Genomic DNA, 15154 nt, shown 5'->3' on the forward strand with positions numbered 1-15154 from the left:
TGCCCTGTGATTGGCTGGCAACCAGTTCAGGGTGTACCCCGCCTCCTGCCCGATGATAGCTGGGATAGGCTCCAGCACCACCCGCGACCCTCGTGAGGAGAAGCGGCTCAGAAAATGGATGGATGGATGGATTGTAGTCTGTCACCCTACTCGAATAAGTAGGTTAGAATTAGTGTTTCTAATGTAATCAAAATGGTTCCAGATATGCTGTTGGCAATGTTCAATTAAAAAAAAGAAGAAAAAAAAGACACTTTTTGCACTCTTCATAACACCGTCAATCAATAACTGTTTCACTGGACATAACAGATTTAGAAAGGAGGCACATGTATGGGGAAAGCTAGACAGACTTAATGTGACCCACTTGCAAGCCTACATTGGGTTGCTCATTTTGGCAGAAGTATACAAGTCAAAGGGTGAAATAACAGCAGGTCTCTGGGCTGTTGACACAGGAAGAGCAATATTTCTAGGCACCATGTCTCTCAACCCATTCTGTATTTTTTTTTAACTTACAAAGGATATATATATATATATATATATATATATATATATATATATATATATATATATATACATATATATATATATATATCCATCCATCCATTTTCTGAGCCACTTCTCCTCACTAGGGTCGTGGGCATATATATATATATATATATATATATATAGTATATGGTTTTTTTTTTGTTGGTACTAAATTGTTGCTTTACCCAAGAAAAAGAAATGTTAAAGTGTTTTTTTGTAAAATCCATGGCAAAGCCAGACATGAAGCCATCTAACTTCATTATGACCATCTGAGTAGCCAGGCAACGCAAAACATGTCAAAATGACATGTACCTCTGCGTGACTGAGCTAAAAAAATGAGCCTCTGCTCTCTTTGAAGACTCTTGAAAATCTCCACGTGTCTATTTTCCTTTCGGGAAAGGACGAACAATATTTTACATGACTACACACCATAATGTTGAAACAGACTATTACACCACTGAATGCGCCACAAAAATCCCGTCAAAACCTTGTTACGCGTTTAAATGAGAGCCATAACATTGGTGCAAATATAGGTCCATTAGAGTGTACAGTCAAGCAATACAGTTCTGTGGTTTACTGACTTAGTTTCTGCTAATGGCTCCATGGTTGATTCCTCGCGGATATATTTATGAATTGGAGCTGCATTCTATGAGGGGTCGTTAGGGACATTATTCAGGATTAGCTCTCACACTTACTATTCAAATGCTTCCACATACACACAAACTACTGAAAGGCTCTCATAAGGACTACTCAAACACTCTCATAAAATGAGTCTTGCTCTCATTTAAACTACTCAAATGCTCTCATTTACACTACTCAAATGCTCTCATTTACACTACTCAAATGCTCTCATTTACACTCGTCAAATGCTCTCATTTACACTACTCAAATGCTCTCATACACACGTGGTTTGCTCTCATAAACACTACTCAAATGCTGCTGCTTCGGTTAAGTTACTTGTGGGATGTTGAGCCGCCATAGTAATTTCAGTTGATGCGCCTTATTGAATGTTTTTAGGTTTTATGGGGTCTTCTAGTTTGTAAAGGAAGTAGCCAGGTAGTACTTCCTGTTAAATTACGACCTAAAATAAAACTTAACTCTTCAAGTACCACCATCATGACAAATATTACAATACAGTAGTAGTGTTAGTATTAGTAGTATTGTTACTGTAAGCCACTGTAACATTATGAAAAGTTTGAACATTAACACTGCATGAATATGAGAACATAGAATAAACTGTACTGAAATAATTATAAATTAAAACATTCGGTCATATAAAATATTGTAGCTACATGTTTGAAATAAACCCTGTACTAAATGATTAAATTGTACTGTATTATATTAAAATGTCATTCCAACTGTACTTTTATTTACAAATGTTCTGTACAGTTCATTGCAGGCAGGATGGCCGGAGAGTTGCGTTTAAGCTCCCCTGCGTCGGTGTACCTAATGAGCTGTCCAAAGGGAATGAAGGAATTTAATTGTCGTAGTGAAACTCGTGTCATAGATATGCACTCTAGACTACACAGAGTCAGAGTCAAATATTTCATTACTTTTTTAAATATAGGTACCTCTCAATAAATTAGAATATTGTTGAAAAGCTTTTCTTCAGTACTCCGAGAGTGATTAAACGCTGAAGTACTTTTCAGAGGGCAAATTCCAGCCTAATTTCTACATTAAAAATCACTATTTCTTGAATTAATTATTTCGTTTGACGTTATATTTTATTTTCTCAACATGGGGAATTTGTTTTATTTGCTATGTGCTGCAATCATCAAAATAATACATATTTTAAATATACAATGCTTCACTCTTAGAGTGTGCAGTGTGCAGTTCATCTCTATAATTTTACTTTTTGAATTGAACTACCTAGTAAAAGATTTACACTATTCACGTGTGAGCATGATTGACATAAACTTGTGAATGCCAGTGATGTGTGCGAGAATGTGATTGACGTGCTCGCATGAGCGCATTTGAGTAGTGTTGATGAGAACGAGGCGCGTGTGTATGAGAGCATTAGAGTAGGGTCAATGAGAGTATTTGACTAGTGTAAATGACAGCATTTGAGCAATGTAAATGAGACCATTTGAGTACTGTAAATCAGAGCATTTGAGTAGTCAATGAGAGCATTTGAGCAGTGAGAGCAAGACTTGTACAAATGAGAGTGTTTGAGTAGTCCTTATGAGAGCCTTTCAGTAGTTTGTGTGTGTGTGTGTGTGTGTGTGTGTGTGTGTGTGTGTGTGAAAGCATTTGAATAGCGTGAGAGCTGATCCTGAATAATGTCCCTAACGGCCCCTCATAGAATTCAACTCCTGCGAGTAGACGAGAAGCAACTCATTGAAATGCATGCATCAATCACAGTGTGTTGAGGTGTAACTGGTGCGACAGTTATGCTCCCACAAAAATGCTTCAAGTGTATTCAGGTGTTCACATTTTCCCTCAAATCCTTGTTCCCCCCTAACCCCCCAACCCCCACCCCAATCACCACCTTACCCCATCTTTCCTTCACTTTCAGCCTCTTTGCTTGCCCCCTGATTGAAGCCAAGTACACAAAGAGAAATCAGCAGGTTCTTGTGCATGTGTGGATTAACGCTGCACAGTGTGCAAGTCTGAGCAGGATAGCATTTGGGGCCTCAGCCTGTTTTAAGTGTGTGTGTGTGTGTGTGTGTGTGTGTGTGTGTGTGTGTGTGTGTGTGTGTGTGTGTGTGTGTGTGTGTGCGTGTGCACGCCATGCATGCATGCATGTTTGTGTGTCTGTCCCAGATTGAGACTGACAGCTACTGTATGTGAACGACTGTGCAAGTGAAAGAGGAGTAAAATGCATTGGATGCTTTGAGGGGCTATGAGGGGCCGTTAGGGACATTATTCAGGATTAGCTCTCACACTTACTATTCAAATGCTTTCACACACTCACACAAACTACTGAAAGGATCTCATAAGGACAACTCAAATACTCTCATACACACGAGTCTTGCTCTCATTAACACTACTCAAATGCTCTCCTTGACTACTCAAATGCTCTCATTGATAGTACTCAAATGCTCTCATTGACACAACTCAAATTCTGTCATTTACACTAGTCAAATGCTCTCATTTACACTAGTCAAATGCTCTCATTTACACTACTCAATTTCTACAATAATGCTTCATGCTAATACTTCACTCTGAGTGTGCGCAGTGTGCAGTCTCTATAATTTCACTTTTTGAATTGAACTACCTAATAAAATAAAAGATTTACACTATTCACGTGTGAGCATGATTGACATGAACTCCTGAATGCCAGGAATGTGTGGGAGAATGTGATTGACATGCTCGCGTGAACGCATTTGAGTAGTGTTGATGAGATCAAGACGTGTGTGTGAGAGAGCTTTTGAGTTGTGTAAATGAGAGCATTTGACTAGTGTAAATGAGAGCATTTGAGTAGTGTAAATGAGAGCATTTGACTAGTGTAAATGAAAGCATTTCAGTAGTGTAAATGAGAGCATTTGAGTAGTGTTAATGAGAGAAAGCCTCCTTGTATGAGAGCATTTGAGTAGTGTCAATGAGAGCATTTGAGCATTCAATGAGAGCATTTGAGTAGTGTTAATGAGAGCAAGACTCGTGTGTATGAGAGTGTTTGAGTAGGGTTTATGAGAGCCTTTCAGTAATTTGTGTGTGTGTGAAAGCATTTGAATAAGTGTGAGAGCTAATCCTGAATAATGTCCCTAACGGCCACTCATAGGATGCTTCTCTCCCCACACTCCATTCCACTTATACTGTGCAAAAGCTCTAATTGGGTAATGAGCTACACTCATTAGGCGTTGTTACAGGTGTGTTAGTGGATAAAATGCGGCCATGCTTATAATCGTGAATAATCTGATTCCTTTTCCGAAAATGGTCAATTATTAAAGTAAAAAAATATATATAAAAAATAAAATATATCATCACCATATTAAGGAAACCATTTTTATCCTGAAAGCAATGAAAAAATACAATTTCATAAAAGCAGATTTAGCAACATAAACTTAAATCAGTCTTTTCACCACCATAACTACGTTATACAAGTACTATACTTTTAAATATTTTAATATTTGAAGCTGACATGACAAAGTCTAGTCATGTAAAAAGACAGCTGTACACACGATGCTAACAACAAAGCTTGTAAACTTAAATGCTAACAACAAAGCTTGTAAACTTAACAGTGTGATTTCACCTGTGCCACTGCACAGCCAACGATGCCTGACTGGGTTTAAACGTTGCCCTGAATCAAAACTGAGTCGGATTCAGGCTTGATGTGGTCTTAAATTGAACAGTGTATGCCCAGGTTAACTGAAATGAGGTTTTGAGAGGTGAATAAGGTTGGATAAATTCCAACTAAAATAATATGTTGTGGTTTCAACTCATGTTAAATTGAAACATTGTTTTGTACTAATTTGTTAGCTTGATACCAAAATTGCCTGAGATATTTCTGAACATTTAAGGAAAATGACGATTCAACCTTTGCTGATTACCATGACCTTGGATGACTGTGAATATACACAGACATAAAGAATAAACACATTTTTATAGCAAGCACGTTAGTATCTTTTATCGATATTGTGTCAGTAAGTTAAAAATGACTTCATAAATTGTTATGTGCTGTATGAGAGATATTTTGACTGGGGGCTCAGCACCCCTAAAGTTCAAATCCTTGATTCGCCCTTGGCTGTTTAGCTACATTACTTTAACAGTACATGCAGGAGAACACATAGAATCTTAAAATGTCTAAATTATCTTTAAAAGGAGATAAACGATTTTCATTGTACAGTGACAATACATGTATTTTTTGTTCATACTGAACCAGAGAAGAGACATCTGGGGTCACTCACAGTTCAATATGTCTTTGTGGTGTTATTTCCTTTTTTTTCTATGTTAGGCAAAATGTGGCTTTGAGTGCTAGTAATTCTGGAGATAACACATTTGGGCTGGGGAAATCGGAAGCCGGCCTGTTTGAAATGCAGTGATTAATGTGGTGTCCGGATAATTTTACGAGTTTCTGCAATGGTTCTAATCAGGAATTAAGTGTCGGCATCTACTTTAAATCACCTTCTTTACGCATTCGTGGGAGGTTACTGTCAGGATAGAAAAAGGCAATTGTCTGTGCTCTTCTGATTATCCTCTGCAAAAGCCTATAATCTGTCTGAAAATACTTAAAGAGTCAAGCAGCAAAATAAACAACATTGATTATCATCCCACTGTTCTCCCCCCCCCCCCCCCCCCCCCCCCCCCCCCATGTAGTAGACCATATAGACAGGGAATGGGTAACGGGTTAAGGTCACTTCAACGCCATCTGATTGGGCAAATGTTAAGACAGGATAAATACCCCTGAATCCTCTTCCCAAACCAGATTATCAGCTATTCTAAGGAGATAGGAACCTTATCATCTCCCAATCTCTTTTACAAAAGCAAATCATGAATTCTTTTTCAAGGATTACCAGGATTACCAAGGAAACACACATGGTCCTCCTTGGACAATGTCTTAAATTGTTGCCTTTCAGTCAGTCTACCTTTAGCATCCCTGACACTGTCTTTGCTGCTGCTTTACTCCAAATAGTAAACGAAAAGTGTGTTGTTTTGAAATAGATAACATACAATCATTTTACATTAAAACAAAAGGTTCAAAATGATGAGCTCCCTTCTTGTCAAAACGTGTAATGAAAAATTACATTCGCAGCGTTTTTGTTGTGATTTCAAAATGACAACATTCGCCTCCTTTTGTCCAGGGCCAAACATTTTGACGCTTTTACTCCTCTGTCAATTACATACACAGTGTATCATTGCACATTTAACACGGCCTTCTTGATGTTTACCAGTGGTCTGTTTTTGTCTCTATCAACTAAAAGTTGTTTTTGTGCTTTTCGTGTGTCAATCATTTGTATTATTTTTTTTATTACCAACAAAGACAGTCATTAATAAAACAGATTACCACTCATGTCTCGCACCCGACAACACATTTTAAAACACCGAGTTAACCTGACGGCAAATAGATTTACATTCTAAAATAACCCTATGCAGTATTTTGACTGTTGGAGACAAATTGATTTAAACAGCTCAGTGGGACTTCATGAAAGCCTCTGTTCTACACAAGACTGACAACAATTGGCGGCTGGTCAATAGAGGGCGCTAGGGTACTGCCCCACCACTGTTGAGTCACCTTGAAAAGGACAGAAGTCCATCCATTCATTTTCTGTACCGCTTATCCTCACTAGGTGGTTGTCTCATTTTATGACTCAACGTCCGGGTTAGGGCGCTTCGACGGTTTTGCATTGACTCTTCTCACATGTTTGACATGTGCAATTGGTCTTGTGCGATACAAAAGATATTGCAGAGGTAGGGCGTTGAATTCAAGTGCACATTAGCCAATAACGTTAAAACGAGTTATCGTTAAACACTCCCACTACCCATACATGGAGCTGAGTCTGCCCACTTCATTTCGAATCCCATTCTCGAACAAGTCAGTCTGCAGAGACAGACGTTGAAAAAATTCTGAGTCAGAGAGTGAAATAACTAGTTATTGATTACAAAGCAATTTTTGAAGCTAATTTGGCATTTTAGCTTCACGTTTTATAAAATTTTTGCCCGATCCGTGAAAATAGACCTCATGTTTCGGCTGGTTTTAAAGAATGGCCTTTGGCTGCATGGTAACCATCGTGACTGAAAAAGATGAGTAATACCTATCAAAATTCAAATGTAATGTAATAATTTACTTAAAACTCCAGCTTTATTTATATAGCACTTTCACAACAACCACAGCTGTAACAAAGTGGTTTACAAAAACATAAAAGAGAATATTTAAAATAATAATAATACAGTCATAAATAGTTAAATAAAATCCATCCATCCATCCATATTCTTTATCCTCACAAGGGTCGTGGAGTTAAATAAAATGTTATTTTCTAATTCAAATATACAAGAGCTCCCTTGGCATATAGTATACCGGAGGTGCAGTTGTATTCCCTCTCATTGCACTTAGTGCAAATAGAGAAATACAAATGATGTGTGTGTGTATATATATATATATATATATATATATACATATATATATATATATATATATATATATATATTCTATTTTTTTTAGATCACACCCCCCCACCACCCCCACCAATTTGTACTAAACCAGCCGCCACTGCTGACAACATCATAGAGTTGAACAATGATCCACAGTGGGACATGGCTATGTTGGAAAATTCCATGTATTAGCCCTAACAGCATGATAGATTGCTGGTCAGGCTTCACACTGTATGCTTCAAAGAAGATGCAATGAGGGACACATTCAATGCAAGCTGCGTCTGCGGGGTCAAGTGTACGCAGAATGCAAATGCACCATCTGTAGCATGGTTGCTACTAAGAGCAAAAACAACATAGCAATAGAAAAGAATGGTAAATTAAATCTTTTTTTATTGTGTTTAGCTCTGTGTTAAAGGGGGATTAGTGGTAAGGCAACATGAGCACAACTAATGTTCAACAATGATTACTTCAAAAAAGGGGAGGGGTTAGGGTGATGAAAATGGCAAGGGTGTCACATAAGTACTGCTTTTCAATCTCATTTATCCGGATACTGTAATATTTGGAACGTACACTCAAAACATACAGACCCCAAAAAAAGATAAAGCACAACAGCATTGATAATCGTACATGAGGTAGAGAAGTAGAGATTAATTTCTTTGCATTAACCCTCAATGTGGCACACCAGCTACATGCGTGGTCCTTGTGCATTACTTTTGATCACACTTTTAACATTGAACAAACATTTGTACAAGCAATCGATGTTCCTCTGATCCCTACTCTGCAGTCACACCTCGTTTAATCAACGGAATTGTTTTCAATGAAAACAATCCCCTGGCTGTAGCGCTGCAGAGAGTCTAAGAAAGAATCACTCGGCGAGCTTCCAATCTGATTTGATTGGTGCACACACAAATGTAGCTTGACCACCACAGCTCTGGAGGTGGTCGCTGTAGTGGCGGTAGGAGGGCAGATTGAATTATTCAGTTTGGCAGAGATGGGGCAGCAATTGTGTGAAGCATTGGCCTGAGTGGAGCGCAACTGAAAGACAGCAGCTTCTTGCTTCCTTCACCACTGTGCAGTCCATGCATAAATAACTTCTGCTCAGATGAACAGTACTGCCCCTGGCCACGTTCATGTCATCCCCTCGACACAATTGCTGTTTTGCTCATTTGGAATCTATCTTCAGCAATAATTGCTCTTCATTTGATAGATTTATAAAAATGAATGGGCATACATCTCAAATAGAGTAATTTAAAAACGTGTGCCATATGAAGGAGACTTGAGACTTGAATTGTCAATCCACTATCTGCAGCTAATGGATACAAAGGTTGCTGTTTTTTTTTTTTGTTTTCTTTATCTAGCCCTCTTTAATTTGGGCTGTACTTAAAAAGGAGTTTTCAATTTAAAAGATCACTTTTCGCCATATTTGTTAAAACTCTCATAATGAGCTGACAGTAGTATATGATATATATCATCTCATGGCTCCATCTTGTACCACTAATTAGATTTTTTTTAAAAACAAACAAAAAAACACTGCACCTGAGAAAATAAAACCCAATCAGACAGAACTGCAGTGACCTGTGACCTAGGGCTTCAGGAGTTTTACTGAACCTACTGCAGAATATCCACCTCTGAAAAAAAAATAAAAATCATGCCCAATCCCTTATTTGGGAATACGATTGGGCATATGATTGGCATACAGAAGCATAAAAAAATGAATTGAACAGATCCCAATACAAAAACACGAGTGAACATATGAGCTCAGATAGTTGAGAGGAATCAGAAGTCAAAGGAATAAGTAACATTTCAGTTTAACGGGTAGGTTTATCACCTCTTTTTGATTGTACATAAAAAAATATAAATTCAATAACATTTAGTGTTATAATGTTATATGGTCTGGCTCCAGCCTGTCCACGACCCTAGTGAGGATCAGCAGTGTAGAAAATGGATGGATGTTTATATGGTATAATTCACCTTACCCGTGTAGCAGGCGTGGCGAAAGTCAGCTTGTTTGTTGTGGTAACGCTAAATTACGTACGTGCTGTGATTTTGTTGAATCTGGATGCGTGTTCTCTGTGACTATTCATCACGACAACACACTTTCATAATCGCATGCCATCATGGACAGCGATGCTTGAGAATTGCGCTCGTACGCATTAATGAGGCTTTGGTCAGAGACTCCGGGGCGGTGGGTTGGGGATTATTGAAGTGAGGCTACATTCAAATGTTGCTAGCAATTTTAACATGTCAATCGTCCCCTTTAATATAGGAGTTGATTTGACTGATTGCATAGTCAGTGTCATGGAGTGAATGAGTCATTCATGTATATTTCATAAGAATATATCTTTTCGTTATTATCACTTTTTTTTTTTTTTTTAAACACACCGTAAAGATGCTTGAACACAGCCTTTGGTGATTGTACTTTTGGAGCTGCAGTCTGACTGTGAATGCCAAATAAGGAAAAAGAACACAAAACAACTATGTAACTAATGAAAACCATAGGAAGCTTCAATGCAGCCCAATGAGCTGCTGGGTCTGCTGCTTCAATTGCAGATATATCATTGTATTATGTCGACAAACAAAGCGTGACAATCGCTTGTGCTGTTGTATGAAATTGAATATACGTCAAGAGTCATAAATCTGTGTCAGCATAAAACAAAAAACATCTTTCCAGTCACATGTAGTGAATAAAAGTCACAGGGACAACACTTAAAAGCCATTTTATGGATGATAATAGTCACTGGCGAGCTGGTCAAAATCACAATTACATAATGGCATTAACAACTGCACTTTCCTGTCAAAACCACAGAACACGCGTTACACGGCTCCAAAAAAAAAACACTTTCTCTTTCATTGCAACTTATGCTCGTGTCGTTTATTTTATCACTTCTATTACTGTACTTTATTTTGTCATCCTTGTCTTGACAAGAATCATCAGAAAAATACATGCATGATTGTTAGTCTCATTATTGCTGCCCCTTTGTTTAATAAATCTATTCATGTCTCATTTGAAAACATTTCATTGTCTCATTGTGCCTAACATTGAAAATCAAATGATAATTTATCCACCTCAAAGAGATACATATATCGTAAGATCTACGCAAGAAATGTTTTAAAGTAGGTACGAGGCATTTATGAATGTATTAATAGAAGGCTGACATTTCTGCACCCTATACGAGAATGCTCCACTTGAGTGTCAGCCATTTTCTCAAACCACCAAGGACACTTTCCCCAGCGGGAACTGATTAGCTCTCTCCGTTTGAGAATATGAAATAACTTTGATTAGCAATTAAACATTTCTCATTGTCTATTCTTTGTTTTGTTCCTTTCAAGTCTGTATTTTTGGATCAAATGTGCAAAACACGGAGTTGGAGCAGCGGTTATTGTGCTGCTTCTTCTCACATAATTCCTCCTCTCAGATGTGTTTGTGCACTACTGTACACCAGAACAGCGGGGTTATCATTATCAGCTCATCATTATCAGCTTTCATGGAGGAGAAACCCAAAATGAAATGTGTTGTTCCAAAAAAAGCTTCCATTCTAGCACTTCAAAGGATGTGACTCCACCACATTTCCATAACTTTTTATCAGTAATCTGTTCCTAATGAACAGTATTACTCTCAGAAATGTGCTATAGAAATGCACTATACAATAAAATTGTTCAGTTTAAATAATCCAGTTGTAATGACGACATGTCTTTGGTTTGGCCTCAAGTTCGTAAGGCTCAAGAACGGATGGAGCAAGATTAAAACCTTCTAGAATACCAGGAATTTGCACACAATGTCCATAAAATAAAATCAGTCCTCTAATAATAGTACTCGCAGTGCAATAGTTTCTGTACAATAACTCACTAAATCTCAGGACAAGAGGCTGGCAAAATAAAAGCCATTTCACATTGGAGAGAATTATGACATACATACCTGTATAGTATATAGAGTATACTGTATATCCATGCATTTTCTTACTGTGGGTGAGAGGCGGGAATCACCCGGGACTAGTTGAAAAGGTTGATATATATATATATTGAAGCTTTGGAAACCAAACAAACGAATAGTTCAACAAAGTTTCCAGTATTTTTTTTGTTTTGTTTTTGCAGTGAAATTGTCTTAAGGCTTCCCTATGACCATCAGGGTAAGACTCCCAAGGTCAGATTGTACCGGATTTGAGATTTTAGCAATCTTTTAATGTACTTTTCCAATTATTAATTTCATGATGATAGTAGTATTAGTTTGAATTTCTTGTTTTAAGTGATGTACCTGGGTTCACAACCTCTGTTGTAGCTCATCCCAAATGTGTGGTTGGTTAGAGTCAGGGCTCTGTTATAGTCTCTAGTTCTATATAGATATTGTCAGAAATGTCTTGACAAGATGAGAAATAACATTAAGATGCAGATAAGGGGTCCACTCCAGCTCCTTATTTGCTAACGTATTGATTAATGGCTTTAGTCTTTAGTACTTTTGTTTTAAAATAGTTTTATTATTATTGATGTTGATTAAAAAAACAAAAAACAAAAAAAAGTGACTCAGCATGGCATTGTCCCACAGCTCGAATAACATTCTGAGTTACTTAATAATAAGATTTAACATTTCAAGAACAATTTAAAAACATATACAATAAATATAAAATCAACATTTAAACCCTCATTGAAAGCCCTTTGTGGAATTTCAGGTTAGTGTGTCCGAGAGGAAATGTAACTGCATCAGTCTATAAAATACATTTTTCATTAAAGTTGTGGAGTGCTAGTCTCTACAGATTTTAGTCCCCACTTAGTAATTTACAGGGAAACGCCAATGAGTGCGAGGCAAACAATTGTGAGCGGTTCATAACAATAAATAATCAGTCATCAAAATTTGCAGTACAATGCAAAAGACTTTAATAAATTTTTGAAGCGCACACATACATTTAACAGTTACAGTTTTATCCACACCGGCAAATCAGTCAAACACAAAGTTTATGTAAGGTGCATATTGTACTTCACATTGAATAAAAGTGAGGTTGTCTGTCTCCCTTACAACAATAGATTTCAAATTCATAAGTATTTTTGTTGTTTCCCCAACGATCAGCCAAATCTAATCATTACAGTGCTAGGATGCTATGGATACGTCATGTTGTAGGTCCTATGCAGAAGTGAATACATTTGATACCATAATTACATGTACAGTATATACCTCCTCCAATAATAACAACCTGCCTCACAAGAAGGAAACACAATTAAAAAGCTTTAAAAATAGACATAGTTGCTTGAGTCATGGCACAGAATGAGAGAGGCTGCTGGTGCAAAAATGTCACTATTCAACTACACTGCAGTTTCTGGTCCAGCCCGTCTGTACATTTAAAATTGACTGTCTATGTCTATTTTTTGGAGTCTAATGCTATGCTTATATGTATATACTGCAGATGCATTGCAGGCCTCATTCAAGTAACTTATCAATGTTGATCACACCTGCCAGTCAATTCAGAAATGATCTAGTCAAGACCAGTTTGTGCCATAGCAATGCTGTGAGATGTGTGCAGAAAGATGAACAAGAGGTCACAAGGTTTGGTGCTCAATGTTCTTGTCAACTATAAAAAAGATTCCCGCAAGTGTAAAGAAGTGCAAGCATGTTACTTTCACTTGTAAGCCTGTCAACCTAATATTAAAGCGGATTTGTCATTCTATTTTTTTTTTTTTTTTTTTTTTTGGTGGTCATTTTAACCATCTGGAGTCATTTTAATATCTATCTGCAAGTTAAACCATTTCCCAACTTGGGAATTTAAAGTGACACGCAAAAGGTCAGGCTTAGTGCTCTTCAAATCTGCCCTACGTACACAGCCTTTTATTATAACCCCATTTGATTGTGGCTTATCTCAAAGTATTAAACTTGTTCGACCACTTCTCCCAGTGTAAAAACAACAAGGCAATCAGAAGCGTAGTGGGTAGGATATTGGGTGCACTAACAAAAAACAGGATGGCAAAAGGTGAAAAGGAATTTACTATGATGTGTGCACTAGCGGCAGCCTACGGGCCAGTAGACCTTGCAGCATAAATACGTATTAAGTCATTAGTTCTGCGAGCAAGCGCATATGGAAATTTATGTGGAAAAAATTAAGACAATAAAATGCCATTAGGCAGCTTTGCAAAAAAAAAAAAAAAAAAAAAAAAAAGGGAAATGTACTTAATAAATATAAACACCATCAACTCTGTATTAGATACACATACATACATACATACAGTATAAACATACTTTACAGATGTATTGACACACACCTATTTTACAGCATGGGTGCTGGAGTTCTAGGTCATGCCATTGGAATCAAAACACAAGTCATACTTCCAACACATTTTACAAGAGGATCTTTGTCATGTTTCAAGCAGGAAAACATTAACTGTCTTGCTTTTTTTCAGCCCCCCCCCCCCTCCTTTTTTCCCTCTCTCTTCCACCCCCATGTTTGTATGAAGAGGTAAGCTTTGAGGCTGTACAGGCAGTAAAGTACTTGTTCACCTTGTCACTTCCTGCCTTCTGCCCTCACGCTCTCTCTCTTTTCTCTGTCCCATCTTTTTCATTCTCTCTTTTTCTCTCTCTCTTTAGGTAGTGGGAGCTAGAGATTGATTTTAATCCTGTGGGAGCGAGCTGTACCTGTGCCACAGAGTGTGCCATAGTGTGGTGGTTTCAGTGCAGTCTCCTGAAATATAGAGAGACAGACAGATATAGGGAGATTGGAGTTACAATATCATCCAGCACTGAGCAGTCTAAACTGTAGCCTTATCAGTGCCAGGCTACACTCAACACGGAATACAAAAAATAAACAAAGAAAAACAAAAGAATAATAATAATACAAATGTCTAAAGTGATTGTGATAAAGATCATCAAATAAAGATTTCAAAAAAGCATTCTTCAAGGGATGGCTGGCAATCACTTCATTTTCATGTCAGGTTTCCTTGAAGAATGCTATTGATTTGTGCATTTTTTTTCCTGTACTTATCAGATCATATAATCACATCCAATTCTCACTCCCAATTTGTCTCCCACGACACCAGGCTAGCACTCTTCGCCCCACTCAGACAACAAAATCTGGATGAATTTAGGCCAAGTATTTCGGACCCTTGCCAGTGGGTCCTCTGATATGTACAGAATATTACATGGTGCTGTTGTTTTCATAGTTTAAGCAGCACAAACTGGCATTGACTGGGAGAGAGAGAAAGAGCCTGAGAATGTGACTCACACAGAGACAATACACAACAGTGCTCGTATAAGGAAGTTGGTTTGGATGCAATGACTCAATAAAAGAAACCAAACATGATGAATTTTGAAAATATGCATATATCAATATTTGGTGCTTTATCATTTCCAAAATGTTGTGAAATCATGGTATTTGAAATCATGGTCACCACAAGCACCAATAAGTGGTTTGTATCTGGATTTTTAGCCTAAAAAATGCATCACAATGCAAAGGTATTGGCTGTGACACCAACAATATTTGTTGCTGGTTCGCCCCTTTACAGATATAACAACTCCCACACATATGGAAAGACTTTCTAGAAGATTTTAGTCAACATCTGTGATCATTTTGTGAGGTCAGAGGTCACTGATGTTTGATCTGAGAGAGAATCTTGCTTATAATCTCTG

General features: G+C 37.6%; 1 protein-coding gene across 4 annotated transcripts in view; it reads right to left on the reverse strand.

Annotated features, from left to right (window-relative positions):
• pcdh11 (protocadherin 11) overlaps positions 1 to 15154 on the reverse strand; it is a 194436-nt gene that overhangs the window by 157613 nt on the left and 21669 nt on the right. The window contains exon 4 of one of the 4 annotated variants that reach the window (XM_061686172.1): positions 13698 to 14210. The exons of the other annotated variants lie outside the window; for them this stretch is intronic. Coding sequence (XP_061542156.1) covers positions 14127 to 14210 — 84 coding nt within the window. The 3' untranslated portion in view covers positions 13698 to 14126. Of the gene's footprint in view, positions 1 to 13697; positions 14211 to 15154 lie in introns of those variants that run through there. 4 annotated transcript variants of the gene reach the window in all.

Source organism: Phycodurus eques, chromosome 9 (genome assembly GCF_024500275.1).
Source record: "Phycodurus eques isolate BA_2022a chromosome 9, UOR_Pequ_1.1, whole genome shotgun sequence".
NCBI classification, from domain to species: Eukaryota; Metazoa; Chordata; class Actinopteri; order Syngnathiformes; family Syngnathidae; genus Phycodurus; species Phycodurus eques.